Genomic DNA, 17406 nt, shown 5'->3' with positions numbered 1-17406 from the left:
CAATATTATGAACTCTTTACTTTTGAACAATATTATTAGCTGTGGTCACAGCAACATAAAGCTGCTTGGAGATAGCCTTGTAAAGTTTACCCTCAGCAAGGACTTCTATATTATTATTTCCGAGCTACAGTCCTGGCCTTACATGCCTCTGGTCCATTTCCAAGGTGGTCCACAGAACAATTAATAGGTCATACTACACCTGAGATACTACATAAGTTCAAACACTTAGTTTTGTTACGGCTGCAGTCAGTCCTGGCCTTATTTTCCTTTTAAGGTTCGAGAGACAGGCCTTCTGCAGGTGGTATGCATTTCCCTGATTGGTGCTTTGCTGCTTTAAAAGCTGCTATGCATGCAGCAGAGGGGAGGCTCTCTTCCTGCTCTCCCTCGTCAGATCCCCATTTGGTTTGGTTTGGTTTGGTTTGGTTTGGTTTGGTTTGGTTTGGTTTGGTTTGTAGCTTGTCTTATGGTTGGGTTTTGTTAGGTTTGTTTTGAATTTGCTTATTTCTGGTTAATTATGGTTTCTTATTTCAGGTATTCTCTCTTTGGGCTTTTATTTTTTTAGTATAATTTAATAAAATTCAGTTTTAATTTAAGCAGAAAATCCTTGTGTGGTCTCCTTGTAATGTTATCACACCAAACGAGCCTGGTGGACGTAACAGTTTCAAAACATGATTTTAATGATTGAACCTCTTTATTGTAAAGTTTTTTTTTTTTTTTTTTTTTTTTTTTTTAGAATATTTATTCATCCAAATGAGCAATTGTAATACAATAAAGGCATCAGGTACATGATTTGCAAGCCTTCTAGTAATCCTCCATTTGCTTTATGGTTTGATTATAAAATAAAATGTATTAGTTTACTTAAATCACTTTAATCACATTTATGCTTGAGAATATTTCACATTAAATGCTTTCTTGCCACACTTTTTTTATATGTGTGAAAGATGAGCTTTTCATAATGGACTCATACATGGGGGTAGTGAAAAAAAACAAAACAAAAACAAAAAAAAACGAACAGCACTGCTTTGACCATACTGTGCCTCTTCTGTTAAATATTTTACATATTTCAAAAATAAATCAGTTAATATGGAGCACTTTGCATGATCCTGATCTTTGTTTTTGTCTGGTGTCTCATTTTATCCCCTATTTGTTTCCTTTGGCAGGCGCAAATACAAGAAGACATCCCAGAGGTAAGGTTTGCTACTGGGATTTTCCTCCTTCGGCACTTCTTCCTGTTATTTGTTCTTCTTCCTACGCATCAGCTTGGCCGAAATCCCTTCATTTTTCCTTCATAATATACTTTTCCTTTTACTACCTGCATCACCAGACCTCATGAGTCAACAACCAATCATAGTGTATGCTTTTTTCATCAATTATAGCTTCATTTCCTGTCCAGCACTTTTTAACCATGTTACACAAGTGCAGTTTAATAAAAGGGTTTATTGTTGTTGCTCTGATTATTATTGTTGCCTCCATCCATCCGCTCACATTCCCAGAGCTTCTCAGCTGCTGTCATCTTGCAGCTGAAAGAGTAAAACACACCTTGTCATGTGAATAAATTGACAACTACTCCTTCTATCACTGTCTGAGTCTCTCATTTTGATGGGTCAGCTTGTTATTATTAGATAACTAGCGCCTTAAAGGACAGAAATGATGGTGACACCATTTACTGTATAAACAACATGGAGTATTTGAAAGGTTGATGAATGAAGATGTTATCTCCCTCATTATGAAACTTTTTTTGTGTCTTCTGTGGGGGATACTCAGGGGAAATCAAGCTCCCATTAAAGGGGAATTTAATTTCATTTATTTACAAGGGTGAAGTAGGAATTAATTAATGGCAAACGATAAGGGAATAGTGTGGATTTTAATATAGTTGTTCAGGATATTTTTCTTTAATCAAGCATCTCTGTTGATGTTTTCTAACATGTCATTTTAAGGGATGAAATACATATTACCATTTTATGAAACTTTCCTGTTTATGCAGAAAAAAGGTTTAAACCAAGGAATAAGCAGGTACCAGTGAAACAAAACACTGATGTGTTATATCATGCAAGAGTATTGCAACCCTGTTACACTCAAAACTTTATATTTTACTGGGATTTCATGCGAAATGAAAAGTAGTGCGTAGTGACGTGTAATGAAACATGGATTTCAATGATTTTAACAAATAAACATCTGGATTTGCTGCCAACCCCCTTTCCTATGATTTCCATTAATGAAATACAGTGCAACCAGCTGCCTTGAGAAATGTAAACAAATCATACAGCTGCTCTATGAAATGCAAGGAGGTTTATTAAAGAACTGAAGTTAATTAACAGCATTCCAAAGACCAAGGAGCACTCGACAGGGATAAAAACAAACCAGAATTTCAGTAACAGTAGGTTTATAAACGGTATGCTAATCTTTGAAAGTCTCATACAGTACTGTTCAACATTATTCAAAACTGAAGAGTGTGGCACAATCGCAAACCTATTAAGACATAACCATCCACCTTACTTGACAGGCTGGGCAAGAAGGGCATTAATCACAGTAATAGTCAAAAATGTCATGGTAACTCTGGAGGAGCTGCAGAGATCCTCAGCTCAGGTGGGAGATCTGATCCCTCAACAACTATAACTTGTTCATCAAACAAATCATCTCAAACATTCTCAATATGGATTTTGAGGATGGAGCAGTGTTACGTCCCAGCTCATTTAGGGGGAAGGGGGAAGCAACATTTAAATCAGACACGTGACAGTTAATGATTTATTGTTCAGTCGGCTTATGAACAAGAGTGGTATAAACAATAAGTACACCTCCAAGGGACAAAACACTAATAACAAAAGAAAACCCCAGAATGACTTAAGGTCACAAAAAACCTAGTCCTGGTGCTGCAAACAGCACCAACACTTAAGCAAAACAAAGGGGGCAAAAAAGCAAAATAAACAAGGCATAAACCACTTTAAAAAACTACTACCTCGAACAGGACCTAGTAACACAACCAGCATTTAACAGGTTTACAAAGTGTCACAGCTAAACAACAATATTTTAAGGATCAACAAGCAAAACCACCCTGCAGAGAGGCGAGCTGCTCTAAAGCACAGCTGCCCCGTCTGTGTGGGAGAGAGCTGGGTTTAAATAAGAAGGGCTCTCCACAGATTGGTGGGGTAATCAGGTCAGTGTCCAATCCAGATGGGGATGATTGCAACAGGAAGTGGCTGAAGGCAAAACAGGACGAAACACAGGAGGGCTGCAAGTTCCCAACTGCAAGGCAACTGTACAAACTTGATTTTTGTAGGGGTATTACAAAAAAAAGTCCAGTCCTTCTTTTTTTTTTTTTTATGGGGGCACCAAAATCCATAAAACAAAGCTCAGATCAAAAAGTATGTCGACGAAGAATGTCTCTGATATGGCTTCATATCAGTTTTCATGCAAACCGTGGGATTGCCACACAGTCAGAGTAATTGATCTGAACCCTCCTCATGCTACTTATTGAAACAGTGTGAGGTCGTTCAGAGCACTACAGAGGCAGCTGCTGGGAACCCGTTTGCTCCTCCTGTCACCGTCTCTCTGCGTCTCTCGCTCTCTTCTGTGGGCGGGGGAGTTCCTTCTGCGGAGGAGCTGGGTGATTGGCAGCTCCATATGTGTCTGTGTAATTACGGCTGGGCTAATTGGCAGAGAGGAACACTGGGACATTGTCATTACTGACACACCAGGACAGCCCCTCGCACATGCAGATGGAAGTAGAGATGGCCCTTTTCACAGAGGGAGGCTTGGAGCAATGGGAAAAGACTCTTTCTGTGAGGGTGTCCTAGTGTTTGTGTTGAAGAGGTTTTACAAGCGATGGATGTAATGCTGTAAAACAATAGCAACTGTGTAGGTGTTTGACCTAATCGGTTGTCAGAAAGCAAAAACTTATGAATGCCATGTAGATTTTCATGTTTCCTGCAGTAACGCTGTGTCTAACAGAAAACTAGATTAAATGCAGGCTTTTTTATTTTTGGATCACAATCTTTCGTTCTTCATTCTTCTTTCCATCAGAAATTGACAGGTTTTTAAGTCCCGCCTCGCTTAGTTACTGTTGCTAGATCATGACTTCATGTATATGTAGCTGACAGTGATAGCAAAAACAGATATGGGGACGTAGATGTCCTTAGAAACCTAAAAAGTAATAATTTTGATTCAGTAACAGCAATAGAACTGGTTGCATGTTTTTATCTAAAGTTATTTGCCAAAATATGTTATACCCCTTAAACCTCTTAAAAACAGCATAGTAAAGATGCACAAAAAAAAACATGGACAAGTCTTGTAGTGCTCCCACCAGCTCTGTAGAGCTTGAGTCAAAGGCTATCTGTGCTGACCCAAACCATCCTCTTTATAAAATGCAATAAAAAAGGTACATATGTTGATTTGTCCCTGTTGGTGTCAGCCTAATTTGACCTTCTACATTTTCATACATCCGCACTTTTTCACAAACCATTGAGAAAAAAAATGTGCGTCCACACAAGAGGATGCAGCAAAAATCTAAAATGACTGTAGTAGCCACTCCAAGGCCCATTGGTGGGGCTGTGACACTGCCAAAAGAGCAGACAACTCGTGTAAAGTACGCCGCACCGCGCCTCTGTGGGCACCTAATCTCGTCTCCGTGGATACGGAGACTTAGTTTCCTACCACACATTACATTTTGCATGTAAGAATAAGTGTCAGATTGCTCATTGCAAAATAGAAACAGAATTTCTTGTGGCTTTCTTTGAACAATGGCTTTCCACATGCCATCTTCTTTCTGACTTTCATTTCACCGAGGGAGTGGTGGCCTAATAGTTAATGAGTTGGGTGCTTTATGTTTTTCTTTTTCTTTTTGATTTCAGCGTTGGCAGTGGTGCTGGAAACTATACATAACTTTCTGTGGCAATATTGGTTGAGATTGCAAAAGATTCTGCAGACTGGTTCTTCAAAACTTGGCTTTACAAGACTCAATGTGCTTGTAAATTTCATGTGGGTCCCAGAACTGAAGTATTTAAAGGCAGACTGTGTTTTCGGCAAAGTTGGGTGTGTGCTCCTTGTTTTTTCTGTTACTTCTTGGTATAATTTTTACTTAGGTGTTGAGTTTTAAGTGTTGAGTCAACTCAGTGGACTTTTTAAGCAAAACCTCTTGTCCTCTTATTCTACCCTTTATATCATATCTCAGAAAAAAATGTTGTTTTCCTATTATTAAGGTAATTTCCTTGTTTTACTAAGCAGTTGCCATATATATTTTACTGCAAGGGCATGAAGGCACATAAACAGTACAATCAATGAATAGTGAAAAATCTAAACTTGGAGGAGAAGAAAAATAAGTAAAAGGACTAAAAACTGTGCAAAGAAAAGTCTCAGTCCTGTGAATTGTGTAATACTGACTCATTTTCCTCTAATACCTCCCCACCTTGGCTGGTGGGTGAGCTTGCCGTGAAGTCCTATGTGATTTTGAGGTGACACGTATCAAGTATCAATATGTTTGAAATGAACTCATCACGCTGAAATGTCAAAGCTGCATTACATTAGACCAAATAATAAGAGCTATTTAGGAATTTTGTTTTACTTCAACATTTTTTTCTTTTGTGGACCAAAGATGTGAGATTGTATGAATCATTTAGCCTTTAATTGGATGTTTTTTTAGAAAAAAAATGCAACCTGTAGAAATGTAAGCCTTTCAACCCCCCATGAAAGAAATTAACATCATAACAATCTACGTGCCATCATGACAACACTGACAGTGAGTCTTGTACACTGAAAAAAGGTTTGTGGTTCATGTAACAAACAGAGTACTCCATTATCTATATTTGAGCAGTTTGCTGGCAAATTATTAGGCAAAATATGAAAGGTTTTTAGACTAGGAGATACCAGTGTATCAAAAACAAAACAAAAAAAGAAAAAAAGAAAGAAATCCACAGTTTTTTGTTTTTTTTAGTAGTGCGGATAACATCAAAGCAATCGTACTATTAAATTGAAATACTAGAAAATTGTGAAGAAATAATGCACTAGATCAAATAAAGATTAAAAGCAGTGGAGAGAAAGACAGACGCTGTCAAACCTAGAGTCACAAGAGACCATTCAGCTCTTTAGTTAATGTCAGTAATTGGGGAGCAAACCCAGCCATTGACTGCTTTTCAAGAACATCCAATTAAAGGCCATTAACCCAGGCTTTTCTGTTTTTTTTTTTTTTCCTGTGGTTCAGAGCCATTGGTCAGGTAGCAGCTATTGAGCAGTCTGTTCAAGATGATTCATTTGGGAAATGCTTTTATTGGATTTATGTTTGGACTAGAGGCTGCGACAAATACAATAATTCCTCCAAAAGTCAACCAGTGATTGCAGAGAGGAAATGAAGATGGTGGTTGTGTTCAGATAATAAATCATAAATAAAGGTTGGCAGATGACGAGTGTAGCATATCTCATTCAATATTTTTTTTTTCTTCAAATATATTTAATATTGACCCAGAAATAGGGTAAGAGCAGTACTTGGGTATTTGATTTTCATATAGTAAAACTATTTTTCTAAAGATCCAAGATTCATACATTATCAGCAGTGAATTCATTCTTGAAGGTTTCACCAAAATGTTTTCATCTCTCGGTCATCATCATTCTTTATCTCCTTATTCCTGTCGCCCAATTTCCTGTTCTCCCCAAGTACCTGATGATTAGAACGGGTAACTGCCTGACTCAAGCAAATCTCCCAGCTTGTCTTAATTACATTCTTCTCTACCAATCTTGTTACTTCTTCCTATCTTTGTCCCCCGCTGTGCTTCTTCGCATCAGGTGCTCTTTTCTTCTCTCAGGTAACCACCACAGTTGGTTCAGTTCCCACTCGATCACAGTATTCTAATCACTGCAGATGCTTAAAGGCATAAAACATTTCAGGATCATTTCAGTGCATACAAAATGTTTTCACAGGCCTTTTGACTTACAATTGCCATATGAATTAAATCATCAAGCTCTCTTTCTCATCCCATAATCTTTTCCTGGGTGACCAGCATGCATTTCTGAATATATTTTAATAAAGTTGACCTGATAGTAAAAGCAATGGTTCCTAATAGTGATTAATATATAATATTGTCTTTATAAATGTAGATGTTTGTGTTTTATTATTAATAAAAAGGCTGTACTCTTTATTACATAATAATAAGAGGTGTGTAAAAAAAATAACCCTATGTAGAAATAAAACTAAATTTTTTCAAACAGTACAGTCTAATTTTTAAAAGGACATGGTGTGGAATTAACTCTGTAGTGTACACAGACATTCTCAGGTCTGACCTTTCACTCAACGTTTAATTGGTTCCACGAAGTCTCTTCAAAGTGCCTTCGCCATGATTTCACATTTGATCAAATTAACCTCTTCCACCGCAGAGGATGTCGATAAACCTTTGTATAAGGAATTTGTTGTAAGAAAACTGCTTCTACTTCAAGGTTTCAACTATGTAATCGTTCTACGGAAAAACGAGGAGTTTACATTTCAGACTTTCACTCAATAATCCCATTTAAAAAACCATGACAAATTATGAATTAAGTATGGACATTTTCTAATGCATTCCTAATGTCTAAATTAGCTTAATAAGATCATGCATATTCTAAATGCTTTAACACGTATAAAACAGACATCCAGACCAACAGACCCCAACATGTCAGGTTAGACCATCATTGTCCATCCACTCTGACCCTCAGCACTGGTGTACCACAAGGCTGTGTGCTGAGTCTGTACTTCTACTCCCCTTTAAGTTCAAACATAATGTAAACACGCCCTGTCCGCATGAGGACAGGCTAGGATGTATTTGACAAAGTTTTTAGTTGGATAGGGGGAGGGTCACGTCCAGACAAAGCAACCACAAAACCAATATTTGAAACCGGCTTCAAGAGTGGGAAGGTGTGAAGCCACCCCCCGCGGTAGCTTTGTCTAGACATGATATCCTCATAACTAGTTACAAACTGCCGTGGTTGCACATATGTAGACCTTGTCTCTCCCTTGTGTAGCATTCGCTAACACGAACAACAAGAATGGCAGGCTTTGAAGTTGTGGTTGTGTTTCATACACTATTCAGTTTATTGTGAATTTTACATTAACATTTTGTTCCTCACCCGTTGTGTGGACCAGTTTGTCGGCGGTCCACACAAATATTTCTTCTCTCTCCTGCATTCATTGTTTTATCTTGCTGTTCTTCTCTCTTTACTGCTGTGGCAGCGTTATCGTGCCACTCACTAGTGTGGCATCAACATTACAACACCTATTACGGCTATTCCTGGGTAAACTGTAAAGTTTATAAGTAATAGGTTGTATACAAACATTACAGTTTTGCAAAATATACTTACAATACTCTGAACCATATATACAAGCAATAGCATGAAATATTTTTTACAAATGTTCCCTTTTTTAACTGATTACATTTGACATTTATGACACATTTTGAGCTTCAATTTTGAGCTCATCTCCAAATGAGTTAAATTCCACTTTGAAAGTCATAAAGGGACTTGCTTTTTTGCTGTGTATTATCTACAGATGGGCAACTAAAAAGAAAGAAAATCTAAAAATAGATGGCCTTGCTCCATATTAATTATCCAAGCTTTTAGCTCTTCAATCACCTGGGCATGTAACTAAATGTTCCCAGGACAAGATGCAAAATATTGGGGTGGGGACATCACTTACCTGGATGTGCCCATTGAGAAAATATCTTTACTTTTAGTTTTTATGTATTTTTTATATGTCCTTTTGCTTTTAAGTTGTATTGCTGTTTTTTTTAACCTTTTCTTCACTTCTATTCTTTCTTGTCTAAGCACCCCCAACATGTAAAGCGCTCTGATCCCAAGTTGGGCTGTTGAAAAGTGCTAAATAAATACACTTTGATTTGATTTGAAATTATTTGATTTGCAAAACTTACACATTTTGAATATTTTCCCAAAAATGTGCAACAGCCTCGGCTGTGATCATTACAAAATGATATGGGATTCAGTTTCTCTAGAAAATGAGAAGGTGTGTTTTATTGAAACTACCTGTGAGTAAAGGTGTAATAAATAGTAATAAATAACAACAACAATAATAATAATAATAATAATAATAATAATAATAATAATAATAATAATAATAATACTAGTAATAATAATAATAATAATAATAATAATGCATATATAATGCATGTATACCCCAGTTGTTAAAAAAACCTGCCAGTCAAAGGTAATAAAGATGTTGATGGTGTAAATGTAAGTGCTGCCTTTCGATTTAACAGTAAAGGGTTTCCACACTGATTACACTCCCCCCTGGTATCGTTCCTCTCTAAGACATTATGGAGCTAAGTGTATTGCTATTCTGAAGATGGATTACAAATCCTAAATGATAGGCTTTTATCCTGAGTTGAGTCTACAGCAAAGATGAGCACATAAACATCACCCACGTTCATGGTGCCAGCTCGCCCAGGCTTCCCCCTTCATGCGGCCTGCAGCAGATAATATTTTAGATTTATGCTGCAGATTGTCCCCTTTAATCTAGTTGTTTAAATCCATCCTTCCACCAAGCATCCCACCTCTACACTTGTCCCTGCTGGCCGTGTGTCCAAGTGCGAGACGGGCTGAGATGTGCAGCTATTTGCTAGTGTCTGCATATTTTTAGAAAGGGTGAAAATGTGCTGTTGCTGTGCGATAATGTGAAGAGAGACCATGTACATCCTCCAGTGTTTTGTATGCCAAACTTGTGTACTCATGTGTAATGCCCTGCAGTTATCTATGGCTGGACCCCCCCCTCCCTCCCTCTCCATTTAGCCAGAACCTTATTTATACCCAAACTAGCCCAATCATTTTGACCCTTGTTGAAGTCGTAAACCTGATGTATAGGATGTTTGAATAGCTGCAGCAGTGCTCAAGATTAAATCTTGAAGGCTGCCTCTTCTTACAATAGCAAAAGATAAAAAAAAGAAGACTTAATGACATTGCTCTCTGCCTGCTTTGAGTGAACTTTCCATTTCCAAGGTACGGTATGCACGAAGAAAATCTTTGTCAAAGAAAAAGCTTGTGGTGATTTCAGATTCTTCCTGACACAAATCTGTTTATAAGCAAGACACATTCTCATTGTTACATTATGCTTTATTGTTTTGGCTTGCAGACAAAGAAGAAAGTTCGGTAAATGCATCGGGTTAGATGTCTCAAGCCTTTGTTTAATTAAAGTGTCACTTTGTCCCTGCTTTGCTTCTATTCAAACAGTAAACGGGAACACATTAGACATTGCAAAATAAAGCATGTTCTCACTTTCCTAAGTTATTGTTTACATGCACGAATATGCATCATACTTTACCTGGTTTTGAGTGTGGATGTTTAGGAATCATGAATTAGTTTTCCATTAGTTCGTTTGCATGTGAATAAACATACCAATATCTTCTGTGATGTTATCCGTAGAGCAAGGCAGGAAATATTTCCAGTAAGGCACTTAGAAATCTGCTCTCTGTCAATTTTTTTTTTATGCACCCTTGGACACGCTTGGCTAAACATCCTCTCCTGAAAATAAACTGTGAGTCCAGTAGGTCACTGTTATACAATCACAATTCTGGGGGACTGAGAGTGAATAGCTTGTACGCATGGTTTACTTTAAGCAATCAGATAAATCATACATGTTAACTTTCTCAGACAGTTTTAATATGGTCAAATGATGAAGCTGTAAACAAAAAGCTGATTGCTAGTGTTAAAGACAAAACAATCCGTGGTGATACCCTCACAAACAGACACGGCAGAGATAGAGTCTTACTTTTAACCTTTGAAAAATGTGTGTAAGACACTTGTTTTTAGCACAAAATATTTTAGGTTTTATCATAAGTTTGACTTACAATGATCAGGCATAACATTATGACCACCTACCTTATTGTGTTGGTTTCCCTTTTGCCGCCAATAGCGCCCTTGCCCATTATGAGCCCCACTACACTTTCATGGTGGTATCTGGCACCAAGATGTTTGCAGCCTACTTCACATTGTGCAACTTGGTGCCATCTATTCCACAGCGCACATGCACCAGGCCATCCACAGTATTTAGGCAAATGCACTTCATCAAACAAGGCCACTTTCCATTGCTCTGATCTCCAGCTCGGATAGTCACTTGCCAATTGTTTGGTCTTTTGGTTTTGGATAGGGACCAGCATTGGAATCCCAATTGGTCTAGAGCCAAGCAACTCTATACAAGCTGCAATGGATACTATTTCTGGCAAAATGTCAACAGAGTCAGCATTCACTCCTTGATTCCTTTTAGTTAGAGTAGCTTGTCTATGGGATAATTCAATTCAGTTTTATTTATATAGCGCCAATTCACAACACATGTCATCTCAAGGCACTTTACAAAGTCAAATTAAATCAAATCATACAGAATGGTCAAAACGTTTCCTATCTAAGGAAACCCAGCAGATTGCATCAAGAGCCACAGTGGACAGTCGTCTGCATTGTCGATGGCTTTGCAGCAATCCCTCATACTGAGCATGCATGAAGCGATGGTGGAGAGAAAAACTCTGCTTTAACAGCAAATAAAGGCTGTGTGTGCTCAATGTGTGCTTCTGTCGTTTTTGTCTCTATTATTGTGTCTCTGTTCTGTTCACACTGAGTCTGGTTCTGCTGGACGTTTTACCTTTCTGTTAATGAGAGTTTTTCTTTCCGCTGTCGCTTCATGCTTGCTCAGTATGAGGGATCGCTGCAAAGCCATCGATAATGCAGACGACTCTCCCTGTGGCTCTACGTTTCTTTAGGAGTGAATGCTGCTTGTCGGGACTTTGATGCAATCAACTGGTTCCCTTATATAGGAAATTTTGACCAATATGTATAATCTGACCCAGTCTGTATGATATGATTGAATTTGACTTTGTAAAGTGCCTTGAGATGGCATGTTTAATGAATTGGCGCTATATAAATAAAATTAAATTGAATTGAATTGCATTGAAAAGCCTCCACCAGAACCAGGCTCCGTGTGAACGGTCCTCTGCCTCGACCGACTGGGGGTTAGAGAAGACAGAGCAGAGACACGAAAAGCACAGAAGCACACATTGATCCAGAAATCCTTTCTATGTTATATGGTAAAAGCGGATGCTCCACCTCCCTTGGATGGTGTCAGAGTTAAGAAAACACAAGACCAGGTGTACCTACTATGGAAAACAAAGACAAAGAACAAAAACTTAAAAGATGAAATAACAACAAACAATGCAAATTGAAGAACATTAGGAGAACTCAGCAGACGGACAAAAATAGACCCTGATGTCGGATCTCTGATATATGATGGAGCTTGATTATTAAGGGCTTTATATGTGGGAAGGAGAATTTTAAATTTTATTCTTGATTTAACAGGAAGCCAATGAAGGGAAGCTAAAAGGGAAGCTAAAATTGGAGAAATATGATCCCGCTTGTTGATTGTCATCAGAACTCTTGCTGCAGCATTTTGGATCAGCTGAAGGCTTTGAAACTGCATTTTGTGGACTTCCTGATAGTAAAGAATTACAATACTCCAGCCTTGATGTAACAGATTCATGGACTCGTTTTTCAGCATTGCCCCTGGACAGAATATTTCTAATTTAGGCAATATTCCTGAGGTCAAAAAGGAAAAATAAGACCACACAGAGGACAGTCCTCCATACCCATGTTTATCAATAAGCATTGACTGCCTATGACTATGTCACCAGTTCAGTGCTGTGGATGAAATCTAGGTGTATTGTTTTTTTCTTCATTAGTAAGATCTGATCTGTCTGGAGGAGAAACAAAAGTTACCTTTGTGATTTAACTCCTATGAGGCCTTTGTTCTGATGCCCTTTCTGGTGGGGCAGTGTTATTTGTACCAGTGGCAGCTCCTCTGGTTTGAGATAAGCTCTGAAGCGATTGCAGTAAAATTAGCATTGGCCACTTGCACAGGTCACATAAAGGCAGGACATATTGTATCTTTTCTCCTTGTCAGAGTGTTTTGTGACAAAACATTTCCTTTATCTGACATGACGGTTAGAGTTGATCTGCTGTTTTTCACACATTAGTAGTCACAGCCCCCTACAAGCTGGTTCATATTGGGGTTGGGTTCCTGGCTTGAGCATGTGACATAATAACAACAAATGGTTGTGTGCTGGATCATGGGCAAAAAAAAAAAAACAAACAAAAAACTTTCACTTGGGTTGAGCAATGTATAACTATTTTTTCACACTGTTGTGCAATTTGGATTGGTTAATCATAAATACTACATAAGTATTTATTTAGCACTTTTCACTATTTATTTGCATTCCTGTTGATGAAGTGGTGGATGTGGTCTGTGCAACATTCAAATCAGACACCACCCTTAGCAGCAGAACCACTCTTTCCACAGAGCAACTGTGCCAACCCCTGAAATTGTCCCTGCGGTCAGTTTACTATGGGGACGCAATAATATAGGCAGAAACATAGGTGTGCTTTGGATCCCCAGTCTCTCCTAGTGTTGCAAACATGTTGATGGAGGAGGTAGAAAAGAGTGGTGTGTCCTTGAACATCATGAACTCTGGAGTCAAGGTAAAGGAGAAATCACAAACAAGACAGGCCCTAGAGCAATGTAGTTATCTCAACTGGGCTTCCCTCAAAGCAGACAAGAAACCCAAACAAGACTCCACCCAGCCCTTGGGTGAAAAGAGGGACCCCAAACCCAGACCAGTAGCACATTATGGCAAAGACTGGTTCGCCCCAAGCGTCCGGTCCCCTGGCACAAACAGAGCAATGTTGTGTATGCTGTTAGGTGCCAGGAGGACTGTGACCAGTTATACAGCGGTCACTCTTTTAGGGATGAAGATGTTCACATCCTGGATGGAGAGGAACGTTGGTTTGAAATGGGATCAAAGGTGAAAAGGTTTACCATTTCTGTAAAGAGAACCGTCTGTTGTTAAACAGGGGTGGTGGTCTACGCATCCACGGGTCCGCCTATAACAATAATGGTATTGCAAGCATGACTCAGGCCCCTGAGAACAATAAACAATTGGTTGGTAACCTGGTGGTCCTCTTTTGCATGTGAACACCCAGTTTTGATTGTCACACTTAAACTTGTTGATCCACTTTGCAAAGGTACTGCTTATAAGGCTGAGTTTACTTACAACTTTACAGACTGAAGAAGTCTCTTGGAGATGAGACGAAACTTTTCCCCACAGAAGAACCCGCCCAGAGGACCTACTCAATTCCCTTTTTTGTCTTTATTATATATATATATATATATATATATATATATATATATATATATATATATATATATATATATTGTTTTCTGTAAATAATCATAATAATAACACAGTACCCAAAAATTTAATAACTGCTATATTAGGTCACCCCTCATCAACTCTCTCTTGAAGTAGATCAACATAAACCAATTTAAGCTTAAAACACAGCTTGATCACCAGCATGCGACCGCGGCTGGCAAAGATAAGGTAGACAGACAAGCCCCAAAGATTCCCAGTCCTCCTGCTCCACAAGGTGGGAATGAAGAGAAAAATAAAGGTGTGATTAAAACGGATGCATCATCTAACTCTTGCTAATCCACGTTCCTCTGGCCAGGGTTGAGATCTGCTAAATACACAGTCGGCAAGATCATAAAGCTTCCTTAAGCTCTTTCTTCAAAGGTTGAAAAACGGGGAGAGTGAACAACCACTTGCCTGATAGACTACGTTGGGCCAGTGCTGGAGAGGCCGTACATGTCTATGGTTCAGCTTCTTATATAGCTTCAGTCGGTGACATCAGAACAGCAACAAATGCTGGGAGGTGTAGTTTTCAGTCTTTTCTGTCATTGCAATATCATTGTTCTCGGCATCCTCATCAAAAGGACTGCAGTTGATGTTTGCTAATTAAGTACGGTAAGGACCATGCATTCAGGCTCCCTGTGTCAGCAATGTGTTAGTTGATGTCTGGTGTTAAATTGTGCGGAATGTTTTCAAGTATTAACACTGCTTACTAAGTATTGTGTTTTAGTGAGTATTTTTTTTTCATTTATCACAATTATTGTAGTTATTCCGATATTCTCTCACAATATTACACATTTGATGCTTTCCTGATATCATGCAGTGCCAATTTCTTTCTATTTACTGACTGTGGAAGGGCCACACTGAGAGCCTCTGAGACAGAACAGATCATGAGATACTGGACACTAGACACCACCACGGCCTTTTACTCTAGAGAATGTCCACCATTAGTTTTCTGCATAGCACGCTTTGTTAACCCTGCAGAGCTGCACTCCATGCCTTCTTTGGTCACACAAGGATTTTTGAAAGCTAACATGTGCAGGATATCACTAGCTTGATCTGTGATTTATGAGCAGCCAGAGACAGCTCATGGAAGGCCTTGTTTCTGTGCATCTACCACTTTGTGAAAGAGGCTACTTCAAGAGCTTTTAAGACTTCTTCAGTTGAATTCAGCCAGGTCGTGTGGGTCAAGTATTGGTCCTCAAGAAACAGCTTATTTTGTGGCATGTTGGGTAAACAGTGTAGTTCTGACAAGTGTGCATTTTCTGAAACGTTTTACCATGTTTGGCATGATATGCAAATCTGTTGCAAAGCAGGGTGTACATATTGCAGGCTGCGGTCTGCTGAGAATTTTACATCCATGGATTACGCAAGTCTACAGGTATCATGACAGAGTGCTTTCTGATGACTAATCTAATAGCCATTGTCATTCAGTTGTACAGCATGATTTATATTCAAAATGGTCTGCTTGGTCCTAATTTATTGTATGACATTGAATTATATTCTGTTTAAGCAAAGCATTGAACTGAGTTGAATTTTGTTTGGTGTGAATCAAACCATGTTGAATCGGTGTTTGTTGATGATAATGTTTTAGGATGCATACTCATAAATACTTATATTTAAAGTCAGAGAGATCCAACCCTAATGCTTACTTTAAAGTCTGTAAATACGGCTTCATAATGTACTGGTTATTATTAATTTGGTTCAACTCTAATTTCTGTCAAGATATCGAACCTAAATTGATACAAATGTCATTGTTCACCTCGTTTAGGAGAGTTAGGATAACCAGAATTATTTTAATTTGTAAATGCCAGAATAATGAGAGAGAAAACGTTTTTAAATACTTTTTTTTTTAATTCAGAAGTTTCCATGCACTAGAAAGCTATGCCTTCAAACAACTTGGTAAAGCCCATGGGTCTCATTTATAAAGCTTGCATACGCACAAGATGGGGCCTGAAAAATGCTTTCATCCCTTTCCCCGCAAAAGTTAGGATCTATAAAAAAAACTTGATGGGAAAATGTGCAGTCCTCACGACAAAGCTGACACATGCGTGCGCTCATTTTGGAGATGGGGAAAATTGGCGACTCAGATGGTGAAGTGGTGAATTGCAGCCAAACTGCATGATGGTTCCTCTCAAACGTTCAATTTTACTGCATACCTTTATCATCTGGGGTGAGAGCTCTCATTCCTCCTGGTCTCCATCTTTCCTCAGATCGTCGACTTGAATGCAAAGCCTCAGAGGAGCTTCAACATGGAGCACGATGTGAGGCTTTCATCTGGCGTGTAAAACTGCAATCATGTTTACTTTCTAACAAGTTCTTTTAATGTGGACATATGTGCTTTTCCCTCTTATTTGCACATTTAAGAAGCTATTCTTTGTGATTCATTTTCACAGTTTCTTTGTTTTTATGCCGCCGTTGCCATTTCACCATGAAAAAAAACGATCAGCTGACCCATTTTTAATACACATTGACATTCAGGAAGTGCTTTGCATTGACCATTTGTGATTGAATTTGGGCGTGTAGAGGAAAGAACCTGAGGCAGAACCTGATGCACAAATTTTCAGGTACAGGTGTGGTCTATAAAGGAAAATTGCGTGCTGGTGTGTGTTCACATGGTTTTATAAATCAGATTTATTTTTATCTTTTTTTTGCCTTGTGCCATTTTCTTTTTCTTGACATACGTACAAATGTAGTATGGATTCTACGCAAAGTTTTATAAATGAGATCCCAGGTGATGATGGCATGGAGTCGTAATCTTCTGAAAAGTTCATTCCAAACATTCAAACATACTACTTCCTTTTGTGACACCATGGAAAAAGAAATCAGCCAACATAGCAGGAAGAGAATTCTGAAAATCCACTTTTGTTTACCCTTGGGTACAGTTTCCAGAGGCCTGACGGTACAATGTTTATCTGTTTAAACAATTGTGCATAGCTATAAACAGCATGGGAATATACAGCTGTGATTCATTCAGTGCCTTATTTGCATTTAAAGAGAGCACCAGAAGAGGTGTAAAAGAGGGGCGTGTGGGGCCAAATTAACAATGACTTCAGATCAAAGCATTGCAGTTCCACTTTACATAGACCACAACTGAAGGATTTAAATGTAGAAAGAAAGAACTTAAAAGCATGATATAGCCCTTTCAAAACATTCTCTTTCTTGTTATTCTAGCGTTTAGCAAATACAAATAGTATTGGTGACCCTAACTGCCCTC

General features: G+C 38.5%; 1 protein-coding gene across 6 annotated transcripts in view; it reads left to right on the top strand.

Annotated features, from left to right (window-relative positions):
• The window catches only part of pde1cb (phosphodiesterase 1C, calmodulin-dependent b), a 155451-nt gene that overhangs the window by 73340 nt on the left and 64705 nt on the right, over positions 1–17406 (top strand). For 2 of the 6 annotated variants that reach the window (XM_036138357.1, XM_036138359.1), the window contains exon 2: positions 1161–1187. The exons of the other annotated variants lie outside the window; for them this stretch is intronic. In XM_036138357.1, the coding sequence (XP_035994250.1) occupies positions 1161–1187 (27 nt within the window). The remainder of the gene's footprint in view (positions 1–1160; positions 1188–17406) is intronic. 6 annotated transcript variants of the gene reach the window in all.

The sequence above is a fragment of the Fundulus heteroclitus genome, chromosome 6 (genome assembly GCF_011125445.2).
Source record: "Fundulus heteroclitus isolate FHET01 chromosome 6, MU-UCD_Fhet_4.1, whole genome shotgun sequence".
NCBI classification, from domain to species: Eukaryota; Metazoa; Chordata; class Actinopteri; order Cyprinodontiformes; family Fundulidae; genus Fundulus; species Fundulus heteroclitus.
Note: the sequence above shows the minus strand (reverse complement) of the source record. Positions and strands in the feature narration are given on the sequence as shown.